Source organism: Xiphias gladius, chromosome 1 (assembly GCF_016859285.1).
Source record: "Xiphias gladius isolate SHS-SW01 ecotype Sanya breed wild chromosome 1, ASM1685928v1, whole genome shotgun sequence".
NCBI lineage: Eukaryota > Metazoa > Chordata > Actinopteri > Istiophoriformes > Xiphiidae > Xiphias > Xiphias gladius.
In genome coordinates this window covers 19,387,619-19,415,020 of record NC_053400.1, presented here as the reverse complement: position 1 = coordinate 19,415,020, position 27,402 = coordinate 19,387,619, and the positions used below count along the sequence as shown (strand labels likewise).

At 38.8% G+C, this 27,402-nt stretch overlaps 2 protein-coding genes across 5 annotated transcripts; one reads left to right on the top strand and one right to left on the bottom strand.

The window, feature by feature from the left end:
- Positions 1-266: 266 nt before the first annotated feature.
- Positions 267-6,357, bottom strand: LOC120786266 (cytochrome b5). 3 transcript variants are annotated; one of them, XM_040121806.1, is made up of 6 exons: positions 6,283-6,357; positions 5,849-6,012; positions 4,562-4,690; positions 2,426-2,452; positions 2,245-2,276; positions 267-1,836 (listed from the first exon to the last, which is right to left on the bottom strand). In XM_040121806.1, exons 1-6 carry the CDS (start codon positions 6,299-6,301, stop codon positions 1,743-1,745), a joined length of 465 nt encoding a protein of 154 aa, XP_039977740.1. In that variant the 5' UTR covers positions 6,302-6,357; the 3' UTR covers positions 267-1,742. The 3 variants fall into 3 exon arrangements, with proteins under 3 accessions (XP_039977740.1, XP_039977575.1, XP_039977659.1); XM_040121641.1 differs by having other exon boundaries at positions 268-1,836; positions 5,849-6,329; XM_040121725.1 differs by having other exon boundaries at positions 269-1,833; positions 5,849-6,329.
- Positions 6,358-7,656: 1,299 nt separating this feature from the next.
- On the top strand, positions 7,657-25,676 carry dhx38 (DEAH (Asp-Glu-Ala-His) box polypeptide 38). Of its 2 annotated transcripts, none has more exons than XM_040121514.1 (27): positions 7,657-7,956; positions 9,018-9,346; positions 9,786-9,979; positions 10,367-10,528; positions 10,650-10,812; positions 11,026-11,144; positions 11,236-11,312; positions 11,417-11,572; positions 11,741-11,902; positions 12,022-12,129; positions 13,080-13,204; positions 13,354-13,491; positions 13,583-13,769; positions 14,738-14,923; positions 15,063-15,203; positions 15,400-15,510; positions 16,020-16,136; positions 16,784-16,891; positions 17,010-17,122; positions 18,096-18,304; positions 19,816-19,970; positions 20,831-20,986; positions 21,368-21,502; positions 21,981-22,106; positions 22,199-22,294; positions 22,849-22,970; positions 25,595-25,676. In XM_040121514.1, the coding sequence occupies exons 2-27, from the start codon at positions 9,021-9,023 to the stop codon at positions 25,674-25,676; spliced, it is 3,774 nt and encodes a 1,257-aa protein (XP_039977448.1). In that variant the 5' UTR covers positions 7,657-7,956; positions 9,018-9,020. The 2 variants fall into 2 exon arrangements, with proteins under 2 accessions (XP_039977448.1, XP_039977356.1); XM_040121422.1 differs by having other exon boundaries at positions 9,783-9,979.
- Positions 25,677-27,402: the final 1,726 nt, after the last annotated feature.

Sequence of the window (27,402 nt, the reverse complement as noted above, 5' to 3'; positions counted from 1 at the left end):
GTTTTTTTTAATGTTACTCTTTGTATGTTTTGTTGTATTTGACTGACAACTGCCAAAGGCACAGAATGAATACCCAAAAGAACAGTTAAACAAACATATTGTTAACAATGATTAATCTTCATCCCATACTGTGATGAATATATATATATGTAAAAAAAAAAAAACCATATACTGATACTGTAAATTTATAGTTGAGTTATTTGCACAGTATATAAATGACTAGTCATTTAGTCTTTTTGAAAGATTAATTTTATTCAAAGAGACTTTTAATGACAGGAAATGGCAAAGAGATGGCAAATATTTATAGTTAACCAACTAAATTTTGACATTTGCAAGTAATATTATAGTCATGTGTAAAAATAGCAATTTATATTCAGACATTTTGAAATTTTGTGAATTGACAGGCGATAAATGGATTTCAGATTGTTAGCATCTTTGTAGCTGACAAATGGTTCAAATAGTAATATGAAATAAAATGACTGATTTTAGAAATGCTGTGCAAAGCTTATCTAAATCAAATCCTATGCGACATTGCCAAAATCTGAACAGCAAGCTAGAAAATTCAAAAAGGCCAAGTAACTAAAATAGATTATTAAAGTAACCAACTTTGAGAAAAAGTAGTAACCAACTGTGGCCTGAAAGACACACACCAGATTTCATCCAATATAATTCAAACCCTGCAGTGACAGTTGCCAGTAGCATTCACCCAAAACTGTCAACTGAGATGCATTAAAATGAAACAAAGTCACGAAAGAGCATCAGTTAATAACAAATGGCATAGTGTGAAACAATACAATTTTTAAAAACAGAACAATAAAATAACAAATACTTCTCTTCTTTTAAGGGTAATTACTCAGTCATTCCCTGTCAGCTATTACATCCAGGTAATAAAATATCATTGTAGTATTACATACTTCATAAATTTATATTCTTTTATGGATCAAGTATTTTAAACATCTACAAATTCCTGTTAACATAGCTGTAGAAAATAGATTTACGTCAGAACACATTCTAACATAAATAATCACTGATACAACATAATTCATCACTATTTTCTAAAAGGAACAGACAAAGATTTGACACTGCATTTACATAATTGGAAAGATTATATGTTTACAACCAAATGATAAATGCACTCTAGCATTGTTTAACACCGGAACTGTGCAATAAGGAGTCAATGGAATAAACTCACGATTCTTATTGAGAGTTGGGTAGCAATAACATTTCTCACTTTATTAAAAGATAAGAAAATGCATTGGAAGTTATAATTCACTGTAAAAAGTAGAATGATCACTGGTAACTATTACCCTGATGTCAACACCATTCTGCATACTTAACATCTCCTTAAATGTTTCCATTTTGTTTCTCTGTGTAATGATGGTGCATACCAGGCTGTTTCCAAACCTTTCTCTTAGCTGGCAAAGGTGTAATGACCATACAGAGACCAAACTGGGTCAAATGCATATGAAAGTTTAAGTTAAAGACAACATTTAACATGAATAATAACAGGCATAGTGACAATGAAATACAAAGAAACTGAAGGCAGACAATTTAATAAAGTTTCGGCCCAACTGTCTGTTTGGTGCACTATATGTAGACGGACAAGGACAAAAGTACTTTATCAAACTGCTCCCCTCCTTTTCTTGTTCCTTTCCTTGTGTGCATTCAGTGTGAGGAGGTTTTGGTCAAACATTTCAAGGCCTCCAGATGAAAAGAATGAGATGAAAACTGGATGCCAGCACTCAAGAGGACTTGTGTTCAAACACATAGAAGCGATACATGATACCAACAACAGCTGCAGCAATAGCAGGTATCAACCACATGGTCCAGGAGCTGCTGGGAAAAAAGTAAAGATCAAATGTCACATTTGTGAATTGATCAGTGTTTATATTGATAATTTAAAAGAAAAGTGGTTAGGAATCATAAATAAATAATACCGGAATCTGTGAAAATCATATTTTTAACCATATGCAGGAAAAGAAAACACTATTTAGTTGTGTTTATTTATATTTTTACATATTTACAGGGATTCATAAACATAAAGCAGATAATTTCCCCTGTTTGTCTTCTAACTTCCAATTTCCACAAACACTTTCTGAACTTGGTCAATATTGCAAGAGGGCTTTGTTAACTACAAACTGCAGTGATCAATCTTGAAGAAACTTGACTTTTTGGTGCATATGAACACAAATGTGAAACGATCAACAATGAGCCTGACACATGATGTTCATGATGACGACTCACCTGGACTCTCCTGAATTTGTGACATGTTCATCCTGCAGCAGAAAAAAGGACACAAATTAAAAATAGATATTCTATCATTTAGACACAAACCAGAAACTTTGTAGCATCTTTGCAAGTTCTTAAACAGTGATTTTTCCCTTGCAGTTAAGACAAGGTCAGAGAAACAGACAATGGAGCTTACCTTTGTGTTATCCTTTTTCCTGTCATCCTACAAAGAAATTCAATAAATTAGCATTACTGTCTCCATGCGATAGCTGGCACTCATTAACAGGAACACAAATTAAGTCAGATGTAAAACTCAAATGTATTCATATGTATTACCGGGTTAATAATTATAACATCACTCTAAACTTGGACTTTGGAGCATGTACACAACCATTCCTCTTGATGATAGCCACATCATGATCATTGTCACATGACTATTACCGTAATAAACATGACACTCCAAATATCATTCAGCAGTCAAGATTTGAGAAAAATGGAACTGGTAAAAGCACCAGAAAGCTGATTATCACAAAGTCATGAATTCCTTTGTGGATGGTTGAATCCACTGGATTGAAAACAATGATTTCAATGTTTTGTGTGGTCTGTTGCTAGTTCCTATCAAAGGGCAGACAAAACAAAACTTATTGGAAAGATGCCAGTAACAGAAATCAGTCCCTAGAGAGCCACAGCAATAAACAGCAGAACAGGAAGACAGCAGTGACAGATTCCACCTTCGACAGTCTTATGAATTTTTGAACAGAATTGTGTGTTTGAAGCAGTGTGTTTGAAAAAACAACAAGAAAACTAGTGATATAGCAACGTGAAATTTTGGGGACATAAAAAATGGGAGCAATGCAATACTGCTTTCATGTAAAAAGTAATAACATGAGAGGACATGCGCTGTTATGAAAATTCCACAGTATTTCCTTGCTGAACTGCAGTGGAGGGATAGTAACACAAAGAAGTATTTTACTAAAAAGACACTACCTTTAGAAAACCTATCCTTTAATACTATGATGATGGTAATACAAATTCTGACTGTATTATTATATACTATATATATTCCACACACACACACACACACACACACACACACACACACACACACACACACACACACACACACACACACACACACACTAAAAGGAAAAACCAACATAAAGTGTCTTGGTAAGGTGCGGGGCCACCAAGGGCCACCAGAACAGCTTCAATGCGCCTTGGCATTGATTCTACAAATCTTTGGACTCTACTGGAGGGATGAACACCATTCTTCCAAAAGATATTTCCTCATTTGGTGTTTTGATGATGGTAGTGGAGAACACTGTCTAACACGTCGGTCCAAAATCTCCCATGGTTGTTCAACTGGGTTGAGATCTGCTGACTACGAGGGCCATAGCATATGAGCCACATCATTTTCATTCTCATCCAACCATTCAGCGGCCCCACGTAGCCTACGGATGGGGGAACTGTCATCCTGTTTCTCTACTAATTTTTCAGGTTTTTCCTTTGATTTGTCACCTGTCTGTATCTATCCCTAACGAACATTAAAATATACTTATTGTAGGTGTTCTGTAGATGGGCTGATGAAAATTTTATGTCTCCAAGAGACATAACATTTTGATTTTGGGTTATAAAGTTCAGTTTTTGTTTCATCATACAACAGAATTGTTGCATCTGGCTTACATTCTTTCACATGACTGTTTTGAGTCTTCTGGCATACACTCATGCTTTTTTGTCCCCGAAGACAGGGTCTTTTCCAGCCACTCTTCCATGCATACTAGATTAATATTGCCTGCTGTCCTACTGGCATGATCTCCAACTGCACCAATAGTTTTGCTTTGTTTAGTTGGATGACCATCCCTCAATATTTCCATATCATTTCTTAATGAATGGAAGAAAACCAAAGAATAACAAAAACTGAATAATGAGACTGAATGGGATATAGGAGAGATATTTCAAAAAACACTTAGCTTAAAACTGTGCCTTGGATATAGTTTTTAGCAGTTAGGTTAGAAACAATTTGGACACATAACTAATGCCCACATGGCAGCCTAAAGGATGTTACAGAAAGTTTCTATTTGATTTGATGTAATTTCCCTCGATTGGCTGATTAGCATGTAAAACCAAAATCATTTCATGGCACAATCTTGTGACTCCAAGCAACCTTTTTCTCAAAGAGGTCTGGCGACGCTGGTTAATTATTCTGTTTAATTAGGTTAGATTTAAGCAATGATAATGACTTTTTAGATGTTTACCTTCCGTATTTCACAGAGAGGATCTGGATGATCATGTACAGACACTACAGACAGGAAACCAGGTTTTTTCCTCTTACCATATGAAGCTCCCCCATGTAGTACTGCTGGAGCATCTCCCTGGCATCTGTGGAATGACCCACATCCTCAAAGCTTTCTGTGGCATCTGCACCTGCCTGCTCCAGCAAAACCTCCTCACCTCCCGGATGCTGAAATAAAAGCAGTTTAAAAGCAATGAAAACTCTAGACTTAAAATCACAGGCCAATTGGAGAAAAGCACCAATATGATTTCTCATTGGCAGAAAGCAACTAAGTATATTTGCTCAAGTATTGTACTTGTACTACTACTTCATTAGTTTTTAGAGGGAAGCATTGTACTGTTTCTTGACAGCTAATGTTACTGCTTACTATGCAGACTTTACACACAAAGCATATGGTAAGCTTCTAAAATACAATGCATTCTTATTAGTTAAACTACCCAACTGTGTATAAAGTAGTTAAAATTAGCTCCACTGAAGGCAGCTACAGTATGAAAATGCTGCTTACATGTTTAAGGATCTACAGAATCAACGCTAATCCAATTAGACTATACGTAATATTGTTGAAACACTGAGAAGGGCAGTTTTGGCATTAGTATTTACTTATGAACACTTTCTATACGTTGAGTAAGTTAATTTTTTTTGTTCACAATACGTCCATAAACTTACTTCTAAAGTTTTGAATGCAGAACTTCTACTTGTAAAGGATGTATTTTTTTGTTTTTAACTCTGGGATCCTAATACTTGTTCCAGTACTGTTTTTTTCAATGACCATGTAACTTATTAAACCGCTGCTTATCTTACAGCTGGTATTACCTAGGTTAAACCCATGAAACAGGGTCACCAACGTGCAATTTTCACAGTCAGCCTAAGTTACTGGTAGTAGCTACAATTAATGCTGGGCTGACGACAATATTTCCGTTAAATCTAATGTGATGCAGATATTTTGACGCAACGTTATGCAAACGGTGGGTATTAACTTAGTTAATTGGTCATGAGCTAACGTTGGCTAACCGCTAACGATAGCTAACATGTATGTCGCTCCAAGTTTTAGATCAGGTATCGTTTGACATAACCTAATTTCACCCATTGGTAACTTGAGATCGCGACCTTATACAAACAGTGTTTAAATGCCTATCAGCGACTGTTTGGATGAAGACAGTCTGCAAACATTATATAGCATCACATTTAACGCTAACAATACGTCTTGTAACTCCAGGAAGTAGTCTTGGCCGAGATGAGGTAACCGTTGGTTTAAAACAAAAACGTAAATCATGGCAGCATTAATGATTAAGTAGTTGCCTCCAGCTGGAAGAAAGGGTTTCTTACCTCTTCGAGGAAACTTGTGATGTCGTATACTTTATCGTGGATGATGAGCCATGTGTCATTGCTCATATTGTGCACTCGTATTTCTTCCAATGTGTAATATTGTACATCACTTCCAACTGTTTCACCATTTTCCTCAACATTGGCGTTATTAGCAGATCCATTGCCTGTATCAATGAGGTTGTCGTTAATTTCCTCACCCATTCTAATGTTAATGAGAAAGACCTATATTGACTGTGCAGCTAGCTAACGTTAGCTTCTTTTTGCCAGGTATGGGTGGATGTAACGCTAGCTACGTCTAGAGCAGTTTCTCCCCTAATTGAATAAAGCTAGCAGTGCCAGAAAAACTCCTAATGACCTCGCAGAAAAGGGATGACAAAAAAAACAGCACTCAAACACTACACAATGTTGTGTTACGAAATAAAAAACAGCCTAACCCGGCATATCAGCAGACATGTGAAACAGACCAATGACATGCGTGTATTTTTACCATAAAGCACAAACACCACAACTGACCAACGAAAATGTGACTCTCAGAGTCGTGACCAATCACAATCGACCACTTGATGATCATGAGACGTTGAATTTACAAAGGTTGTCAACTATGCGCTGTCAGTGCGCATACGATTTTTTCCCCCCCGTTTCCAATGACATAACCCGTCTGTTTAACATTTCGTAACATTTCGTTTGTTTTGGTGATATTTAAAAAGCATTTCAATAATTTTCCCGTTTCAGATGAAAAGCAATAATAACGAGTGTGGAATTCATTCAATTACACGAACAAGTTATTGTCTAATTCGAAAATGGGCTGGCAAATGATATTGCTGGCTTGCAATAACTGATGGCAGGGTACACAATTTAATTTAAAACTGTATGCTGAGTAAATATATTGTATTATATACCACATCCTGGAACAGTAGAATCATTAGTTAACACAAAAAAAACAGCATATATTCATATCATCTAATATATGCATAGTAGACATGCTACAGTAAGGTCACATAGTAAACAAAAAAAATCAGTGCCCAGCCATTCGTTGTGCTTGTTACACAGTGTGAACACAAACTTAAGGATTGTAACTACTACAATAGAAAATAATAATTTGCAGTGATGCCCCTTGATGCTGTGCTAAATGGCCAGATAGAAGTTTTGAAGTGCTGCCTTCTGTGGAGATGAGTGGCATGAGAAGCATATGTTTTCTACTGATAGGTCATGGTTACCAACCACAAGATGATAGGGGCAGATATGTGCTTTTTCAGTGGTTCACCAAAAAATTCACGTTAAGTCTGGAGATAAAATATCTCTACTACTATAAGTTACAAAGCCTGTCACTATCCCCACCCCCAGCCCAAAAGAGTACTTGAATACCTCTGTACGACTTATTAAAGTTTGTTCAGACCTTAACTAAAAAATGCTGACGTTAAATAATATTTATCACCGGCATTTCTTATCTCAGTTGTTGACATTGATAACATGGACAGAATGGTTATGGTTATGGTTTAATTCCTGTTGTCTATTATCTATTGACAGAGGTGAGGTGAGGTACTCTCTTGGGATGTTGTATTTACTGTTTGGAAGACTTTAAATCTCTGAAAGACATTTAAAAAAAATCAACTCAGTTTTTCTTGTTTTTACAATTATTATTTTAATCACTCAGTGCACTTTAGCTTTTCCAATCCATACATTCCTTCGTATTTATCGTTCACATTTCCTTCTGGTTGTTCTCTACCTGGTTTATTTATTCCGTGTAGTCATGAGCCTCATGCATATATGCTGCGTTTTTCCTCACTCCTCTCCCGCTGTTAACACAACTCGCTTAAATAAAGTTTCAAATATTTTTTTTCTGCCTCTGCGTAGAATTGTGGGATTGCAATGGCTGCGGTCTTGTCTGTAAACATACGCGTCGTATTTGCGACAGCTGCGGTTTGAATATTTTCCAGTGGCAGCCATAGATCCCTCAATCTCTGTATTGCCTATCCGTCCATTAGCTGACTGTAGACCTTTAACTCGAATTGAAAGTTTCTGCATTTGAGGCCCAAAGAAACACGCGGCAGTTTCCCGCAGTTTTGCAGCCGACCTCGGCTCAGCTAAGGCTAGCTGCGCTATCTGAGGTACGTAATTGTTTCATGTCATTTAATCTGATATTTAATTTAACATTTAATTTGAGGTGTGTGGGTCAGTGTGGGTGGAGGGGGGGTTAAATTATTTTACTTACAGGTTCTTCACTGACTCACGGTTAACTGCCCTCACGTTTCCTCCTCTGAAACACACCAGTAACAAAGCAACTCCTGCAACATTAAACCGTAAAACAACATTACTGGTGACAGAAAACAAAAGATCGGAGAGCTACAATAGAGCCTAGCCCCATTTGTCATCTTTGAGTAATGTACTACGTGTTATGGTCACAAATGGGGCCACTCTTGGCCAATAAGAGGCTGATAGTGTGCATGTCATATAAGGATGAGTTACGACTCTTTAGCTAAGTTAACTATGGGTTGTTGGTTGTTGGGTTGTTTCCGTGTAATTTATAAGACAATTATACGTCGCCCCTTTGAGCTGAAAGTAAGATTAGATGGGTTAATTAATTGTTCTGAAGGTAGATAAAGACAAAAGCCTTTAATTTTTCAACCCACTTTGTGTCCAAGGTGGTAAACAGACACAAATCGCAGTTCACTGTAGACTGACGGAAAATTTGCTAACGCTTTAATTGTTCAAGTGGTTTATTAAGAAAAATTAGTAAACATTCTCTTGTTCCAGCATCTTGTCTAGGTTATTTTTTAAAGGAGAAATACTAAAATTTCGCTGGTTTGAAGTACTCGAATGTGAAATCTGTTTGCTTCTATGACAGTAAACCAAATATCTTTAGGTTTTGGACTGTTGGATGAACAAAACAAGCTATTAGTAGATGCCATCTATGACTCCTAGGACTTGTGATGGGCATTTACCACAATTTTCTGACATCTTTTGAACAAATGATTTACCTAAAATAACATTGAAAGATTTATTGATAATGGAAATAATCATTCGTTTCAGCCCTAGTTCAGGGATGCTCAAAAGCTCAACCCATTAGTTAGAAACGGTAACTGAGAAATCTTTACACAGATTATCATCAACAACAATTAAGCAGCATTACACATTTTCACCACTTGCATGTGTCGTTATTTCCCCACAGATAATGGATGACGATGTGTCTATGCATAGGCTGGAGGGGACTGATCCAGCTGCTCAAGTTGGTGGTCTTATCGTAAAGAAGAAGAGTGCTGCTGTAGAGCCCCATGTTTTTCGGGCACCAACTCCACGCACATCTTTGCTGGGCTTGGATCTACTGGCAGCCCAGAAAAGGAAGGAGCGTGAGAGTAAGGAACAGGCAGACTCTAGTGGTGAAGACAGAAATAGAAAGAAGTCAAAGGTTTCCTCCTACAAGGACTGGGAGGAAGGTAAAAGTGACTCTGAGTCTGATGAAGAAGACGATGAGAAGAACAGAGGTTCTAAGAAGGAGAGGTAGGTGTCAGTGCTTCACACAGAATAATATTTTATTGAAAGTTATGGATAATGTATAATCATACAGACAACACCCATCCCTTATGTCTGTGGAGATAGAAAGTGTTCGGTATTAAATAAACTAGATTATGAAATAAAAAAAATCATAGTGAATAAATACAAACAAACTATATAATTTTATTTCATAATGTCGCTCTGCCAAGACTTTGAGATGCAAAAGTGACATTACGAATGTAATGGTAATTGGAGAAAAAGCTTTGTGAAATAAAAAAGTGACTGAGTCATTGCAAAACATAACACCCCTTTCTTTTAATGGTTATGTATTGCTGGAATGTTATTTGTTCCCCTTTAACTTATTGATTATTTTAGTTACTGTAGTAGCGTACAAATATGTACAGTATGACTAATGTGTAATATTTTATTTTTGTCTTGCCAGCAGGAAGTATCGTGTGACTGGTTCCGAAACACCCTCAAACCCCGGAGGGGTCAGTGAAGAGTTCAGACGCAGACACCAGCAGAGAGAGAAAGACAGACGTGAGCATGGAGTCTACGCCTCCTCCAAAGAGGACAGGAACAGAGAAAGAGACAGAGAAAGGAGCAGAGATAAGGGCAGAGACCGAAGGAGTGAAAGAGGTGATTCTAATGGTGACGCAGTCATGTAGCAGTTATTGCATTTTAATGCGACTAGACTTTTGTCCTTGGTCTTGCATCATTTATTGAGTAAAAATTCCACACATATCCTGGTTCTGCTTGCTTTTTTGTTTCATATTAATTTAAATTGGATGCATTTTGTTTTAGACTGATGTCACAACAATAAGAAAATACATTTTGATGATTGTTCATTATTTTATTATTATTATTTTTTTTAAACATTTCTTTATTTATTGTAAAATGGATCAAGTACAGTATCTGGAAAAAAAATCAATTGGTAGATCAGTCAATAATGAAAGCAAATGTTAGATTCAGCCCTGTTCAGTAGTCAGGGTTGCTGAGGGTAACTTTCCCTTGTCTGTCTGTCAGATGAGCGAGAGAGTGGCTATAGTCGTGGCAGCAGCAGCAGCCGGTCAGAGCGTTGGGAGCGCAGTGAGAGGAGCGAGCGCTCACAGAGAGATGGCTGGTCTGATCGCATCAGCCGGGGTAGTAAGAGAGATGAACCCCTGACACCACAGCATCGCTCAAGAGGTAGTTTTGTTTGATTTATTTTATTTATTTCTTTATATCATATTTGCACAATCGTATTATAGTAATTGTACAAACCACCTTTAATTAGATTGTTTGACTAAGCTAACTTAATTTTAAACAGATGTTTTCACACCATCACGCTCCAACTGGGATGAGGATGACAGTGGTTTTGCCAGTTCAAGGCATTCCCAGTGGGAGTCTCCGTCCCCTGCCCCATCTCACAGAGAGTCGGATCGCTCAGATCGAAGCCATCGCTCTGGCCGAGAGAGTGAGAGGAGGGACAGGTAAAACATCCATCATTCATTTTATCTCACATTTTCTTCCCCTTGCCCCCAAAGTCGTAGTTTTATTTGAAAAATCTCCATAAGGTTAATAGTGGAATTGTGATAGAAAACAATACTTGATGGTTCAGTGCACTTCAGACACTTGAAATGCTTCGCGGCTGAGAGACTAATGCTACTTGATGCCTACATAACATCTGTCTGCTGTGTGCTTAGGTCAGTCAGAGGCCGTTACCCTGATGACACACCCCTGCCTACTCCGTCCTATAAGTACAACGAGTGGGCCAATGACAGAAAGCATTTGGGTTCTACACCTCGCTTATCACAAGGCAAAGGTACTATTCTAAAGACAAGCCATTTTATGCTCACATGCAAGATTTAAATACTGTATGTCTAATACCATTTCTTACTCTCTCTCTTTTTCAGGTAGGAAAGAAGATGGGGAGGGGGGAATTATGTTTGATAATGAGGATGAGAAAGGACAGTGGGAGGAGGACCAGAAGGTGGGTGGTACAGTTATCCCTCATTTATGCCTCATAGAAACTATTAACTATTTTCTGGTGATAAGTTTTTTTTGACAACTCTTATTGTCTCATTGTTTTTGCAGCAAGCTGACAGGGATTGGTACATGATGGATGAAGGCTATGATGAGTTCCACAACCCTTTCACCTCCACGTCTGATGAATATGTAAAGAAGAGAGAACAGATCCTTCAGAAGCAGACTCAGAAAAGGATATCTGCCCAGAAGCGACAGATAAATGAGGTACAACCACAGTGCTTCATATCAGCCTAATCAGAACTGTGTGTGTGCATGCACAGGCAAATACTCTATGTTCTTATTTGTGTATTTGTCTTGTTAGGGGTTCTTTCTGTGTTAGCATGTCTAAGCATGTGTTAGCATTTCTCTAAAAAGCTGTACTTCTTGTCTCAGGATAATGAGCGATGGGAGACCAATCGTATGCTGACCAGTGGAGTGGTGCAGAGGTTGGAGGTGGATGAAGACTTTGAGGAGGACAATGCTGCCAAGGTTCACCTGCTGGTTCACAACCTGGTCCCTCCTTTCCTGGATGGAAGAATAGTCTTCACTAAACAGGTGACCAAGACTGGAATATTTAATAATGATTCAGTGCCTTAAATGTCATATTTTTGTCAGAACTATACTCAAGTTTGTTTTTTGATCTAAATGTGTGTGTGTTTATTTTCCTGCGGCAGCCAGAGCCTGTCATCCCTGTGAAAGATGCTACCTCAGACATGGCCATTATCTCTCGAAAGGGCAGCCAGCTTGTCCGTAAACATCGTGAGCTGAAAGAACGCAAGAAGGTTTGCTGGATTAATAACTAAAATGTAACTGTTTCACAGTAAATGATTATTGCTCTCAAACCAATGCAGAGACCTGATGGAGGAAAAAAAATGTTGTTGTTGTTTTTGAATGGGTTTGACCTGGTTTATGATCCAGCTCCTGGCCAGGGTTTAATATGTGTGTGACACTGCTTGACTAAATTTGAAACGGTTAACACATTTTTTTATAATATATATGCTGGATTGGTTGTAGGATTAGTATAAGATTGCTATAAAATTACTTTGACAGTCATATCTTAATGGCAAGTCCTGGATCTCACAGACAGAAGTGCTACAGTTCTTACATGTAAAAGCACTTGAAAATACCATCGACCCTTTATAAAATAAACACGATAAAATTGTGTATGAAATGAGACAAGACCAAGAAAAGTTACCAATGGTTAGTGTACCAGTAATAGTGTGTTTGGTCGTTCATTTTTTTCTATGGGATTTGTTGCATTTGTAAGTAATACTATTCATTTGCTATTAATTAAAGTGTTGATAGGCTGCACATCCATATAATACTTAATGTTACTGTTGTTGATGTATAGATTTGAAAGTTAAACCAGTATGAATTTAAAATTACTGTATCATTGTTATGTCCATCTGTATGCAGGAATATTTTTTTAAAAAGCAGACACAATCTTCATACTCTGCTGTTGAGAAATGTTAATGGGCTCTGTTGGTGCACACCTGTCCAGTTGATGATGCCCCTGCTAACTTCATCACTTTAGTAAATAATTTATTCATGATTACCTTACCTGGTCAAATGTTGACATTTTCACTGCAAACGACCATCAGCAAGGTGGAAACTTGACAAATGTGACACCAGATGCTTTGTCATCTCTTCTGTGTTGAATGTGCAAGACATTGGAAGCTGAAACTTTAATCTTTAGTGTTACATGATATGATTGGAATAATTCTGTTTTCAGGCACAGCACAAACACTGGGAATTGGCAGGCACCAAGTTGGGAGATATCATGGGGATCAAGAAGAAGGAGGATGAAGATGTCTCTGGAGGCAAAGTAGTAGGCGAGGACGGCAAAGTAGACTACAGGTGACCAGACTGTCTGTGCAATGTTTGGATCTAGATGATAAATAACATTTTCTTTTTAATAATCCACAGGTTTAACCGCAGAACTGTAGAGTGAGACTACCTGACCTGCCATATTAATTTTCAGGGATTTTTCTCTCTCTGCCTTTCAGAGCAGAGCAGAAATTTGCAGACCACATGAAGGACAAGACAGAAGCCAGCAGTGAGTTTGCTAAGAAGAAGAGTATTCTGGAGCAGAGACAGTACCTGCCTATCTTTGCCGTCAGACAGCAACTTCTTAACATCATAAGGTATGGATACTCAGTGTGTTCGCATCAAAACTGTGATGAGTTATTCTTAGACTGAGTAATAATTTTGACTCTTTCAATGGCCATCTTGCAGGGACAACAGCATAGTGATTGTTGTTGGGGAGACGGGCAGTGGAAAGACCACCCAGCTGACCCAGTACTTGCATGAGGATGGCTACACCAGCTACGGCATGGTGGGTTGTACTCAGCCGCGGAGAGTGGCAGCCATGAGTGTGGCCAAGAGAGTGAGCGAGGAGATTGGCACCAACCTTGGAGAAGAGGTGAGACAGTTGGCTGGAGCTCAAGCAAACACCCAGCCAACCAGCTGCTGTATGTCTAATTCTGAAAACATAATGACCATCTAATACAGATTAAAATGCTGTGGATGGAACAATAATGTCCTACATATTGATTTGAGCATGTAGACAAGCAGTTTAGGAGTTCACTGTAACTATTAGCCATAACCCTTCCCTTGCTAATTTGTCTAATTTTGCTAATTCAACCTATTTTTGCATGTGCAGAATTAAAAGGAGGCACGATTTATGTTTTCAACATCTTTATTGATGATAACATTTAGAGGTCTTAAAACTAAGACGGATGGCAACAGCTTCATAAGTGTTTCCTTCAGGTTTAAAAAAAATTCCCAGTTATCTAAAATGGCAACGGAAATTGAATCAGAATGAAGCTTCAGCACTGGTTTTGACTTGTAGTAGTTTCACTAATATAGTAAAACTGTGGACCTATTTGATTCCAGTCTGATGTAGTTGCCCCATGACCTCTGAGTAGAGACAAACACAGCTCCTGTGTCCTGTGTTCCTGTATCTCTGCTATGAAGTTGATTACAATAGCTTGTACAGTATAGTATTTAATGGATGGTGTAATAGCCAGTCTGAGGCCCCCCTGGCTCAAAACTCCATATTAAATCATACGTGGTGTAGAATCACCATCTAGTGGGCAAAATGAAAGTATGACGTGTTTGCTGGCTGGGGATTTAACAGTCTGAACTGAGGAGCATCAGTAAAGGGAAACCCTGGAGTTGCTTAAATATTACATAGAGCTTGTCTAAAACTGCTATTGGCAGAAACACTGATATTAGATAATATTTATGATTTTTAATAAGGTAGTATAATTTGTTGGTATTTTTTGAAATCCTTAAGCATGTCATACAATAGTATTTGATTTAAGAAAGTATTTTAAAATCCATGCATACTATTTTCAGTTGATTACTGACTGACAATGTTGCCTGCAGGTGGGCTACGCAATCCGTTTTGAGGACTGCACATCAGAGAAGACTCTGATAAAGTACATGACAGACGGTATCCTGCTCAGGGAGTCACTGAGGGAGTCAGATCTGGACCACTACAGCGCTGTTATCATGGACGAGGCTCACGAACGCTCCCTGAATACTGATGTACTGTTTGGCTTGTTACGTGAGGTCAGTACACAACTACTTAACAACCATTTCTTTTTGCCATTTCCAAGACAGGCAGCTGTATGTATATGTATGTGATTTGATGATAAATTGACTTAATGATGTTCTCACTTTGTCACGTCTGTCTACTGTTCCCTGCCAGGTTGTATCTCGACGCACTGATTTGAAACTCATAGTTACCTCTGCAACTATGGACTCGGACAAGTTTGCAGCATTTTTTGGCAACGTACCCATATTCCATATTCCAGGAAGAACGTTTCCAGTAGATATCTTGTTTAGCAAGGTATGTTGGTTTCCATTCTACGTTCACTTTAGGCACTTACACTACAGTTTTTCTGAGCTTTCTATAGAAGTACTCTCTAGGTAAAACATACAGTATACTGTGCAAATTGAAATGGGAACTAACTTTTGGCATATACGATTTAAAAAAACAAAAACAAAAAATAATTTGTTATGTTGTGTGATGTGTTGATGTGTAGACACCTCAGGAGGACTATGTGGAGGCAGCAGTGAAGCAGGCCCTGCAGATCCACCTCAGTGGGTTGGTGGGAGACATCCTTATCTTTATGCCTGGGCAGGAGGATATTGAGGTGAGGGACATTGCAGGTATTATCACTCAAGATACTCAAGTACTGGGTATTAACTTTGCATAAAGGACTGTGATTTGAATTTCACGTAAAAAAGGTGCTGCATATATAAATAAGATTTCTTTCGAAAAATTTCATCAAGCCATAAAATATCAGTTGACTAATAGGGAAATTTCCAAAATGGTTGATGCTGTTAAATGTTTCCTCAACCATGGGCATATAAGGTGTTTCTGCCTTTAAACATTTTTTTCGTTCAATATGCCTCTTCTCTTTTTTTGAGATTAGTGTTATTGTACATGGTCCCTGACAAATAAATGTAATCAATTAAACTAAAACCGTATCAACTCTGACTTAACTAAAGAAAGCAAACTGCCTCGCATGCCGTCTGCTGTCTATAGTGTATGCATACTTTTTGTATTTATTTTGAACAAATTTTGTCTGTTGACAGGGACCAAGAGATACTGTCCATTTTGTGGTGTGAAGGGAATTAAAGTATTTACTTGTCCCTGCAGGTGACATCAGATCAGATCGTGGAGCGGCTGGAAGACTTGGAGAATGCTCCAGCGCTGGCTGTGCTGCCCATTTACTCCCAGCTGCCATCTGACCTCCAGGCCAAGATCTTCCAGAAGGTTTCTATCAGTCACTGCTCATAGTGTTGGATTTTATGCCTCCGCGCCAGCAACAGCCCTGGCTGGAGGCACTACGATTTTGGGTTGTCAGTCCGTCCTTCCGTCCCACTCTTGTGAATGCGATATCTCAGGAACGCCTTGAGGAGATTTCTTCAAATTTGGCACAAAAATTTACTTAGACTCAAAGATGAACTGATTAGATTTTGGTGGTCAAAGGTCAAGGTCACTGTGACTTCACGTCCTTCTTGTAAACGTGGTATATCAGGAACACCTGGAGGAAAAATGTCATTACATCTGGCACAAATTACTTGGACTCAAAGATGAACTGATTTAGAATTTGGTTGGCAGATGTCAAACATCAAGGTCACTGTGACCTCACAAAACAAGTTTTTGGCCATAACTCAGAAATTCATACACTAATTATGATAAAATGCACTTAATACCTTTTTATTAAATTCCTTGAAAGTCTTCACTACATACTGTATATTATATGAGTCTGGACAGACATGGATGTAAACTCTACTTGTGAATGGATTTCATTCGTTTCAAATGCTTTCCTACACTTTTTGCAGACTACTTGTAATTAACACAAAGTGAGAAAACAGAGCTGACCTCCTTTTGATTACGTTTCTTTTATCCTGTGCTAGGCTCCAGATGGTGTGAGAAAATGCATTGTTGCTACAAACATCGCTGAGACTTCCCTCACTGTGGATGGAATCATGTTTGTTGTGGATTCAGGATACTGCAAACTAAAGGTACTCCAAGGCGTCAGTCACATGTGTGTGTACAATATTTAATACTCGTGTACAATATTTAAGCAAACTGACAGCATTGATGTCTTACTCCCTTCTTTCTTTTTTTTTCCATCAACAGGTTTTCAATCCTCGCATTGGAATGGATGCACTGCAGGTTTATCCCATAAGCCAGGCTAATGCCAACCAGCGTTCCGGCAGAGCAGGACGTACAGGACCGGGGCAGTGTTACAGGTAATAGTTAGGCCCTTATCTGTTGTCAGCATACACTTGCAGGTACAAATATGTGCACACTGTCACAAGAGTGTCTCAGTGACTCTGGAAATAGTGCATAGTTCATATTTTGCTCCATTTGGGTTTCTGCAATGCTGCTCCTAACCTTGGCTTTTACTCATCAATACCGAGAGTCTCTTGATCCTAAAAAAGGAATGATATTCTTATTTTGTCATTCTTTTTACAGCGTCTTGAGAGCAGGAACATGCATTATTTTACCACTCTGGCATCTATTTTAGTTCAGATTCTTTACACAGCATATACAGCTTTACACTGAGTACAGTTAAGTTGTTTGAATAGATGTGTATGTGTATGTGTGTGTGTGTGTGTGTGTGTGTGTGTGTGTGTGTGTGTGTGTGTGTGTGTGTGTGTGTGTGTTAGAGAGTGCACAGAGTGAGTCACGCTGGTTTGTTCCACTCACATGAACAATTCCCCACTCAAAGGCCCTTTTAGCTGTGAATGCACGCACTCACACACAAGCTCTAAACCTCCATATACATTCAAATCATTGTGCATTTCTAAGATCCTTCATCAGACAGCTGTAATTGTTGAAAAGGCTTTGAGTCAGGCTCTTTACTGAAACTCTGGATGATTACCTAAATAAATTGTAGCTTCCTGAATTTTCCTTTGCAGCTGATCTTCATCTGGTCCTTACTCCATAGTTAGAATCCCACTGACATGTCTGCACATATTAGAGAACAAAATAATTTACATTAGTACCACATAACAAGATGACCCACAGAAGCATCCCTGTGTTCTGTACAGTGTTTCAGTTTACATTAAAATTAACATTATTTTTTAAAATAGGATGTAGCAACATCGATACATTTCACTAGTTTAGATAAACTGATTTTAGTATATCATTCTTTGTGGCTTAAAATTCACACTTACTTTGTCTATGTCCACATGTCTCTGTGCCCTCGTCTCTGTCCAGGCTTTATACTCAGAGTGCTTTTAAGAATGAGATGCTGACTACCACCATACCGGAGATCCAGAGGACCAACCTGGCCAATGTAGTCCTACTGTTGAAGTCTCTGGGTGTTCAGGATTTGCTCCTCTTCCACTTTATGGATCCGCCACCTGAGGACAACATGCTCAACTCCATGTACCAGCTCTGGATTTTGGGATCTTTGGACAACACAGGTGGGTGGTGAACAGGAGTAGGAATACCCAGAGGCATCATAATATGATGTTATCATAATACAGTGTATTGTTTTCAGTTGATTTTTAGTATGTTGAATATTTCAATATATTTCATTATACAAAAAAAAAGAAAAAAACCCATTCTGGGTTTTTAGGAAATTATGCTGTGCTTTTTTCCCCCACTACATTCATATTCACATGAAATTTTATAGACAAAACAATTAATAAATTAATTGGGACAATGGTTGTCAGATTAATCATTAATGAAAATGAATGTTATTTACAGCCCTACAACTAATTATGTCCCCCAAGGAAGACTTTCTGTTTTATCTGTAGAATTAAATTTAACACAACTTAAAATAACTTTATAGGTAAAGTTTTAAATCAGATCAGTTCACCTTGGTCTTGTTTTATTGCCGCTAAATGGCACTGTAAAGTAGACAGGCCGAAAAGACTCACATAAATAACTAACATAAAATTTTAATATACTTGGATGAAGCCTGAATTGATTATGTTAATTTCCACAACTTGTACTCTATACTATCCTCACTGAATGCAAATACGCAGACTAACGTGTGTACTGTAAAACCATTTTGTATTTTGCACACCATTCAATCTAGATTTAAACAAAGTGATAATTAAACAATGATTTACAGTAATTACTTGCCGATAATTTATTAATATTGTCACAAGAAATTTTAGGGTATATTACCATTTGTATTGCTAGTAGTGGCAGCTGGTACCTGGCCTAGAACAGTCTTATACAGTACATACAGTACTTATATACAGTAGAGCCAAACAAAACAAATCATCCTCCTTTTGAGATGAAGATGTGACAGAGAATATTGTGGATTTGAAGGTTGTATTTCCCTCTCAGCGCACCTTTGAGCTGCTACATAGTTATACTGACACCACAAACACAGGCAGGAGACTAGCTTCTGTAAAGGATGCTGCAGCGATGATGCAGACCCTACAAACAGGCCTGGAGGAGGTAGTTGTGAGGTTTAGCCAGTGGAGTAATTGCCTAGTACCTGATCCTGTGTTTGATTTGACTGGTCGGGTCTCATTTCTGTCTCATCCTTAGCCAGATTCCAGGGGATTTAGGGATTTGGGGATAAGGGGGGACTTTTGATGATTCCCTGTATGGTGTGTTAACAGCAGATTATCTCTGATTAAGGCTTACCTGCCCCAAACTGGCTGCTCTGGTTCTCTGCTTTTCCTCCTCATAAGCTTCTTAGACTCTGTAGTATAATCATTTAAATCAGAACTGGAAAAGTTTTTGATCTCACCCTCTTTTTCTTCTCCACAAGTATTCTAAACTGTCAGCAGTTCATCCTCCGCTCTAACGATGATAGACAAATAAGTGTCACGTTATACTTGATACACCCTCACGCCAGCAGGCTTTTGATGGAAAAGAAGCTTATCACTCAACTTGTGCTTGTCCTTCCTACATTTTCCACATCTCATGCACTTGTGTGACCTTGTAACTGGGTTATCTTTTGCCCTTTCAGGTGCTTTGACACCGACGGGGCGTCTGATGGTGGAGTTTCCCCTCGACCCCGCCCTCTCCAAGATGCTGATTGTGTCATGCGACATGGGCTGCAGTGCTGACATCCTCATCATTGTCTCCATGTTGTCTGTGCCGGCCATCTTCTACAGACCTAAGGTATATTTCATTTGATGCAGTTACTGCATAAATGAAATACCTACTGTTGATTATCCACTTACTCCAAAAGTGCCAGTGCAAAATAGGTGGGAGGCTACCAACCATATTGTTATATTTTCTTTAAGAATCCATTAGTATTAATGTTTTTTGTTGTGTTTAATACTTTTATATTTACAATAGATAACATAACTGCTTTTATTTGAAAGGGGTTGCTTGTAATAATGAACCCACAGAGAATTATCACCTGACTCTGCAGTTCTCCTCAGCTCTATGGCGCCTTATAGTGTTTTTCAGCTGATTGTTTAGGTGTTCCGGACCACAAATTTACTGTTGTGTTTCACTCTCACTGCTCTCATAATGTTGTTTTTTGGCCATAGCAGGCAGCTGTTTCCAGTGAAACGGCACTAAAAGCCCACTGTCCACTACCTGCTCAGCACCAAACAGCAGACATACACAATTAAGACTAGCTGGTGAACATAGTAGAAAATATAGCATCGATATTGGATTTAAATTTGCCAGGTGTGGAAGAAACTTGACTCCAAATGAATGCTAATTTTGCTGCATATCTGCTGGAAGAGTGCATATGCAAGTGTTTGCTAATAAATTTGCTGTATCATCTTAAAAGGTGACATCTATCTATATTGAGTTCATAGCTTGTTTCCGCTACATGCCCAAAAAATGTGTGCATTGCATTTTTAAATACAGTATTTAACAATTTGCACTGTTAAATATTTTAAAACAATTTGTTTGTGATATTCCACAATGGAAGAAAGCTGACCTCAAATGATCTAAAAAAAAAAAACAACAAAAAAAAACCCATTTCTAGTTATATATGGAAAACTATCTGTGTGTCTCTGCAGGGTCGTGAGGAGGAGAGTGACCAGGTGAGGGAGAAGTTCTCAGTCCCAGAGAGCGACCACCTGACCTATCTTAACGTTTACATGCAGTGGAAGAACAACAATTACTCCAGCATATGGTGCAACGAGCACTTCATCCACACCAAGGCCATGCGAAAGGTCAGACTCCCACTGCTGAATGGAAACCTGTCATTCAGTTTTCACTTGTTAAATTCCTGCATGTCAACATTATGATATGGAAATCTCCCAGATTAAAATTAAGGTATTTTTCTTGCTTCTAGTTAAGTGTTTGAATTTATGAATGATAAAGTTCAGGTCCTTTGAAGCCTGTTCAGTATCCTCCTGAATCATTTTTAAATGTAACTGCTGTCAGTCTGAAAATATGGCAACTTCTGATATCTCATTCTGTGATACTCAGTGATCTATTTTCCCATCAAACAACTTATTTGAAGCCAGCTGTTCACTTGGGGGACAATGTTGCAACAGATAGCGCTTGTGTTCTGTATGGTTCCACTTCCAATACATACTGTTTTTGTACAGGTGCGTGAGGTGCGCTCCCAGTTAAAGGACATCATGGTTCAGCAGAGGATGAACCTGATTTCCTGTGGCTCAGACTGGGACATCATCAGAAAGTGCATATGTGCCGCTTACTTCCACCAGGCTGCCAAGCTCAAGGTACTTTCTGAACTCTCGGTTTTCCTCAGTTAATATTTTAGCCCTAGTGGCAACTGGTTGTGGCAGATTTATAGCAACATAATTACAGAGTGGTAAAATATCCCTTCTGGCCTCACATTAATACAGTGCTACTATCTGAAAGGGAATTTGAAATCATGACTATATAAGTAGTCAAGGTTCATCAAGGTTCTCAGTTTGACTTATGAGTAGCTGGGTAACCCAAGTAATCGTAGCAGTGCTGGTGAAACTTAAAATTCATTTTCCTGCTGCCTAAGTCAGGTGAAGAAGTAAATTAGCCCAGATGACCTGCTTTGCTCTGACCTTAAAGTGTAACCATAGATGGAGGCACAAACACACACTTAGACCAATACACACAGTCTAACTTCAGCACAGTAAAGCACACAGGGTCCCATTTCCCTCATCTAGAAATTCTGAGTCACACATTGAATCTGTTATTTATGCATTTGTTTGCTCCCAGGGCATTGGGGAATATGTGAACGTGAGGACAGGCATGCCGTGCCACCTCCATCCTACCAGCTCGCTGTTTGGTATGGGCTACACTCCTGACTACATCATCTACCACGAGCTTGTCATGACCACCAAGGTAAAAAGTCTGTTTACTACAGAACTTAGCCAGCACGAAATTAATGAAGGATACATATGTTGTTGATGTTCAGCTTGTGCTTTCTGTCTTAGGAGTACATGCAGTGTGTGACTGCGGTGGACGGAGAGTGGCTGGCAGAACTGGGACCCATGTTTTATAGCATCAAACATGCGGGAAAAAGCAGACAGGTAAGGCAAGACATGGCTGGTACATGCTCAATTCATATGAGGTTCATTTACAACACAGCCAAAAGTATGCAGACAGGATTGACCGCATTCGTGAAAATATGTTCCTGTTTCAACATGACAGTGCCTCTGCGTAGAGAGCCGGGTCTCTAAAGAAATGATTTTCCCAGTTTGGTGTGGAAGAACTTTACTGGCTGGCACTTTAGGGATGAACAGGAACACTGATGTTGACCCAGACCTTATTGCCCAATTTAAGTGGCCAACATCACTACTTCTCTAACGGCTGAATGGGAGCAAATCCCTGGAGCCAGGTTAAAAAATGTGGTGGAAAGCCTTCCCAGACGAATGGAGGCTGTTATAGCAGCATATTAATACCCATGTTTTTGGAATTAGATGTTTAAAAGTCACAAATGGGTGTAATGTTTGGATCTCCACATACTTTGGTCATACAGTGTACCTTGTGCATGTATACACTCTGCTATATTGACTTAAACATATCTTAATGTTTGTCTTATTTTTCTCTATACCTTCCTCATCTGTTTGGGTTGCTCTTCCAGGAGAACCGGCGGCGGGCCAAGGAGGAGATCAGCAACATGGAGGAGGAGATGGCCTTGGCTGAGGAGCAGCTGAAAGCGCGTCGAGATGAGCACGAGAAGAAGAGCAACACCGGCAGTGTTAAGTAAGTCAGCGACCATCTCTCCTCCTTTCGGTTCCTCTTCACACATGGGCCTGATCATACAATAGTTCCCCATGGCCCTCATTTTCCATACAGTCAAGATAGAAATGTTTAATTTAACTACCTCGCTGCCAATCCATATCTTCACCCCTCCCTCCTCCTCTCCAACTCTCTCACTCTTCATGATGAGCTTTTCTCACCTCTGGTCCCGCCAGACGAGACAAAAAGAAATAATATTGACTCCTGGCTGACCCCCATTACTGCAGCAATTTAAATTGTGCCACAGCAGAGCAGAGAAAGGAGGGGAACGTTCATTTTCAAATTAGACCAAAAAATTAATTTCACACCCATCCATGACTTTTATAGAGAGAAATAATGTTATAAAGACAGATTTTAAAAAGAACTTTTATAGTTAATTAATCAGCAGGTTTATCTGTCTCGAGTTTGTGTGACGACATCCGTGACAGATCTTTGGAAATAATCCCATACCTCGAGTGTGATTAAGAATTAGATTTAAGCAGAGGAAGTTGAATGTGTGATAATGAAGGCTGAAGGCTCTCCTGGGCTCTTGGCTTCCTTTGTCCTCCGGCAGGCCTCACAAGCAGCTCCCGTATGAGCTCAGTGTGACCAGGATGAAACATTTCGTCGGCTACGCCTTCATATGGCAGCTGCTTATCACCTGTCTCCCTGCTCACCAGAACAGATCTATGGTGTGAATTAGTAAATGGCCCAGTCATCTGTTTTGTGTATAAATGTAGAACTGTGTGAGTGAGTGTTTTTAGAATCACGTCAGTGGCCTGGAAGTGGGGGGCCCTTGTTGTTCCATATGAAGCACTTACAGGACAATACCATAACTTTTAGTTCCCTAATGTATACTTAGGGCAGGGTATTGAACCTCATTACTTTTTTTTTTGTTTTTTTTTTTTTGTTGTTGTTGCAACCACAAACTCCTCAGGCAGTTGTGATGTTTTGATGTTTTTCTTTGTCTTGTATAACTGTCAGTTGAAAATGTTTGGGTCTTGGACAGTGGGTTGAACAAAACAAAACATTTTAAGATAACACTTTCCTAAAGCCCAAATTGATAGGACATTATTCACCATTTCCTGACATTTATAGACCAAACACTTGGTTGATTACTCAAGAAAATAATCTGCAGATGAATGATTTATATAAAAAAAACAAAAAAACCCTAACAAATCCTTAGTAGCAGCCCTTCTGTAAAGTACGGAAAGTTGGCATCAAATCCATGGTCAGATTTGCACTACTCCTTACTTATTCTCCCTACTTATCAGTTTCTGATTGAAGTTGTAATTTTCCCAATTTTAGACATAGTTCTCATGCAGCTTCCTGTGTTTAATAGGTTTGACTTCTTAACATACATTGTTCGTAGAAAAATGAACCTTTGGTATCACATCTTCACTAATATCAAACAAATTTCAAATAATACGAAGATCTATTTATGCTTCACATTTTTGCTGACCATTTTGACGGCTATATAGGTATAGATTTATGGATGTAATTTTTCCCACAATTCCAGGCAGCCAAAGGTTTCTGTTCATCTCTGCATGGATGAAAATCAATTAGCATAAACTTACTTGAGTTGTGTAATCCATCACAGCGTGCATCAAGTCTGCTTTAATATTTGTCAAAGTTAGACTACTGTTCTGTGGTCATGCAGTTTTAGTTACATATTAATTTGAAAAGCCTGCATTTTGACTCAACAACAATTTGTCTGATAAAAAATTAATGCAGGTCTAACAGATTTTCATATTGTACAGAAATGAATGGAAACCAGTGGATCCCTTCTGTATATTTGAAGGACAAAAATAATGTAATTTCTAAAACACAGTAGCATGATTTGATGAATTGTGATTTAAAATACACATAATTTGTTGTAAATAATCTAAAACATTCAAAATGGTATGACCCTAAAAGGCCCTGTAGAAGCAAATGTGTGTTCAAATCCTGATACTACTACTATCGTGTGAATTGCTGAAACTAGTAGAAGCTTGTGTATGGAGAGAAACAACTATTTCTCTTGATGTGAACAGAGAAAGGGGGACACAGTGACAGTAGGGGGTTATGGCCCGATGGTTGTAATTGCTGAAGGTGTGTGTGTGTGTGTGTGTGTGTGTGTGTGTGTGTGTGTGTGTTTGTGTGTGTGTGTGTGTGTTTGTGTGTGTGTGTGTGTGTGTGTGTGTGTGTGTGTGTGTGTGTGTGTGTGTGTGTGTGTGTGTGTGTGTGTGTGTGTGTGTGAGAGGAAGAGAGGGAGATGAGGGAAGTGTGGGCAGTGTGAGGGTGTCACGCTGTCGTAATTAAAGATGATAGATTGTGCTGTCAGAGGCGTCAGGCTCTACATCCCAACGTTCTTCACAGAGAGACACAAGCCTGTCTTTTCACTCGCCTCCAGTCCCACTGCTTTCATGTTCACATTCAGCTGCACAGCCCAGTCTGCCCTTCACCTTTAGCCTTTTTTTTTTTTTTTTTAATTAAAAAAACCCACAGCTGCTTACCTAATGTAAGCAATGTTTAGCGTTTGATTAAATAGAACAGTGAAGAATGAGGCTGAATAGTATATTGTCACAGCAAATAAAACTTGTCTCGCTTCTGACTTTTCTCTAATTCAGGGCGGTGAAAATCTGCACACCAGGAAGAAGAGAAGAGACCCCAATGACACCCAGACGCACCCCTGCCCGCTTTGGACTGTAAAATTCCTCCTAGAAGTTAAAGGCCACCTACCATGTCGACTCCTTACAACTCAGCGTCATCCGGACTTGGACCACACCGGCCCAAGGAAAAACCGTAACCTCCAACTAACATTAGTCCCTCCTAGCATGGCCAGAATCAACTGCAGTTCATGTACAGACCACTAGAGTGAGAACTTGTATAAGGCACAAGACTCAAAGATGAGCCAGGACCATCAAAATCCCTCCCTCCATCTTCATCAGCCAGCTGTTTCCATAATACCTTTTAAGGAAGACTAAAGGATGTCAGTGTTGTTTTTTTGTATATACAGTATTTATATGTGGTCATTACTGAAAAGCGTTTTAGAGAAACATTTCATTTTCTATATTCTGTTGCATTTTTTTTTTTTTACATCCTGAGTGTATCATCAGAGGGAGACTGATAAACATTGATCTTATTTCAGTGTTGCCTGTCTTTTGTGTCCTTGCATGTACTAGTTTTTGTACTGTTGTGGCTTAAGGTGTGTGTGTGTGTGTGTGTGTGTGTGTGTGTGTGTGTGTGTGTGTGTGTGTGTGTGTGTGTGTGTGTGTGTGTGTGTGTGTGTGTGTGTGTGTGTGTGTGTGTGTGTGTGTGTGTGTGTGTGTGTGTGTGTGTGTGTGTGTGTGTGTGTGTGTGTGTGTGTGTGTGTGTGTGTGTGTGTGTCACCATGAAGTGCTCCTTGACAGACTGAAGCACTATTCAAACTGTACTTGTGGCACGAGTGTCTTCACACTCTAGATTTGTATTTTAACATCCCCTAATAAACACACAACACACTCATGCAATTGACCTTTTTGTACTTTTAGTTACCCTTGTTCCAACAATGTAATGTACCACAGCTTTGTTTCACACGAAACATCACCACACTGGATTAAACATATCAACTGTTTTATTTTCATGGTCCTTGTGTTCAAAATAGCACACAGTGTCCTTTGTGGTTTTCCTCTGAACAATTGGTTGCAAACATATCTTTTAAATGGGTAAACAATGTGCTTTTGTTGATGTTCACCCTCTTCTCCCCTCTCAGCTGATCAGAATATCACGCAGCTTCTGATAGACTGGTCGGTCTGTAACAAAACAGTTTAGTGAAGGCCATGTTTGGATAGTGACAGTGGCTCTGCTTTGTCTTTTTCTACATGGAACTCAGACAGCAGGGGGACAGCTAATGGATTTTTTTTTCTCTCAACATCTTTTGTAAATGGAAAAAAATAAATAAATGTTAGCTATTTTTTTAATCCAAGGTGATTTCATTTAATACTAATGTCTTTTTGTGCACTGCAAGTGCTTAAGATAATGTCATTTTGAAGCATTTTAAGTTAGTTTAGCAGTGCTATGAGTCAAAGTTCAAAAACTGAAAGTGATGCAAATTATTTTAGGCTACAAATTATCTAAATGTGGCATAGCTCTCTTCAGTCAGTACTCTTGCTCATGTATCTATAAAAGCCAAACAGTGGTGAATGGTTCATTTAGAAGTTCCCAGCTGTGCACATACAGTTTGTCTACAGTTCATTCCTTTTCCAGAGATTTAATCAGGCACTGCAAAGGTAACACCACTTCAGGGTTGAAACAAACCATTATTTTCATTATCTATTAATCTGCCGATTACTTCTGGATTAACAGGTCGTGAAACTGAAATAGTGAAATGCCCATTATAATTTCTTAGAGCCCAAGGGGGTGTCTTCAAATTAAGCTTTTAACTAATGATAATTTT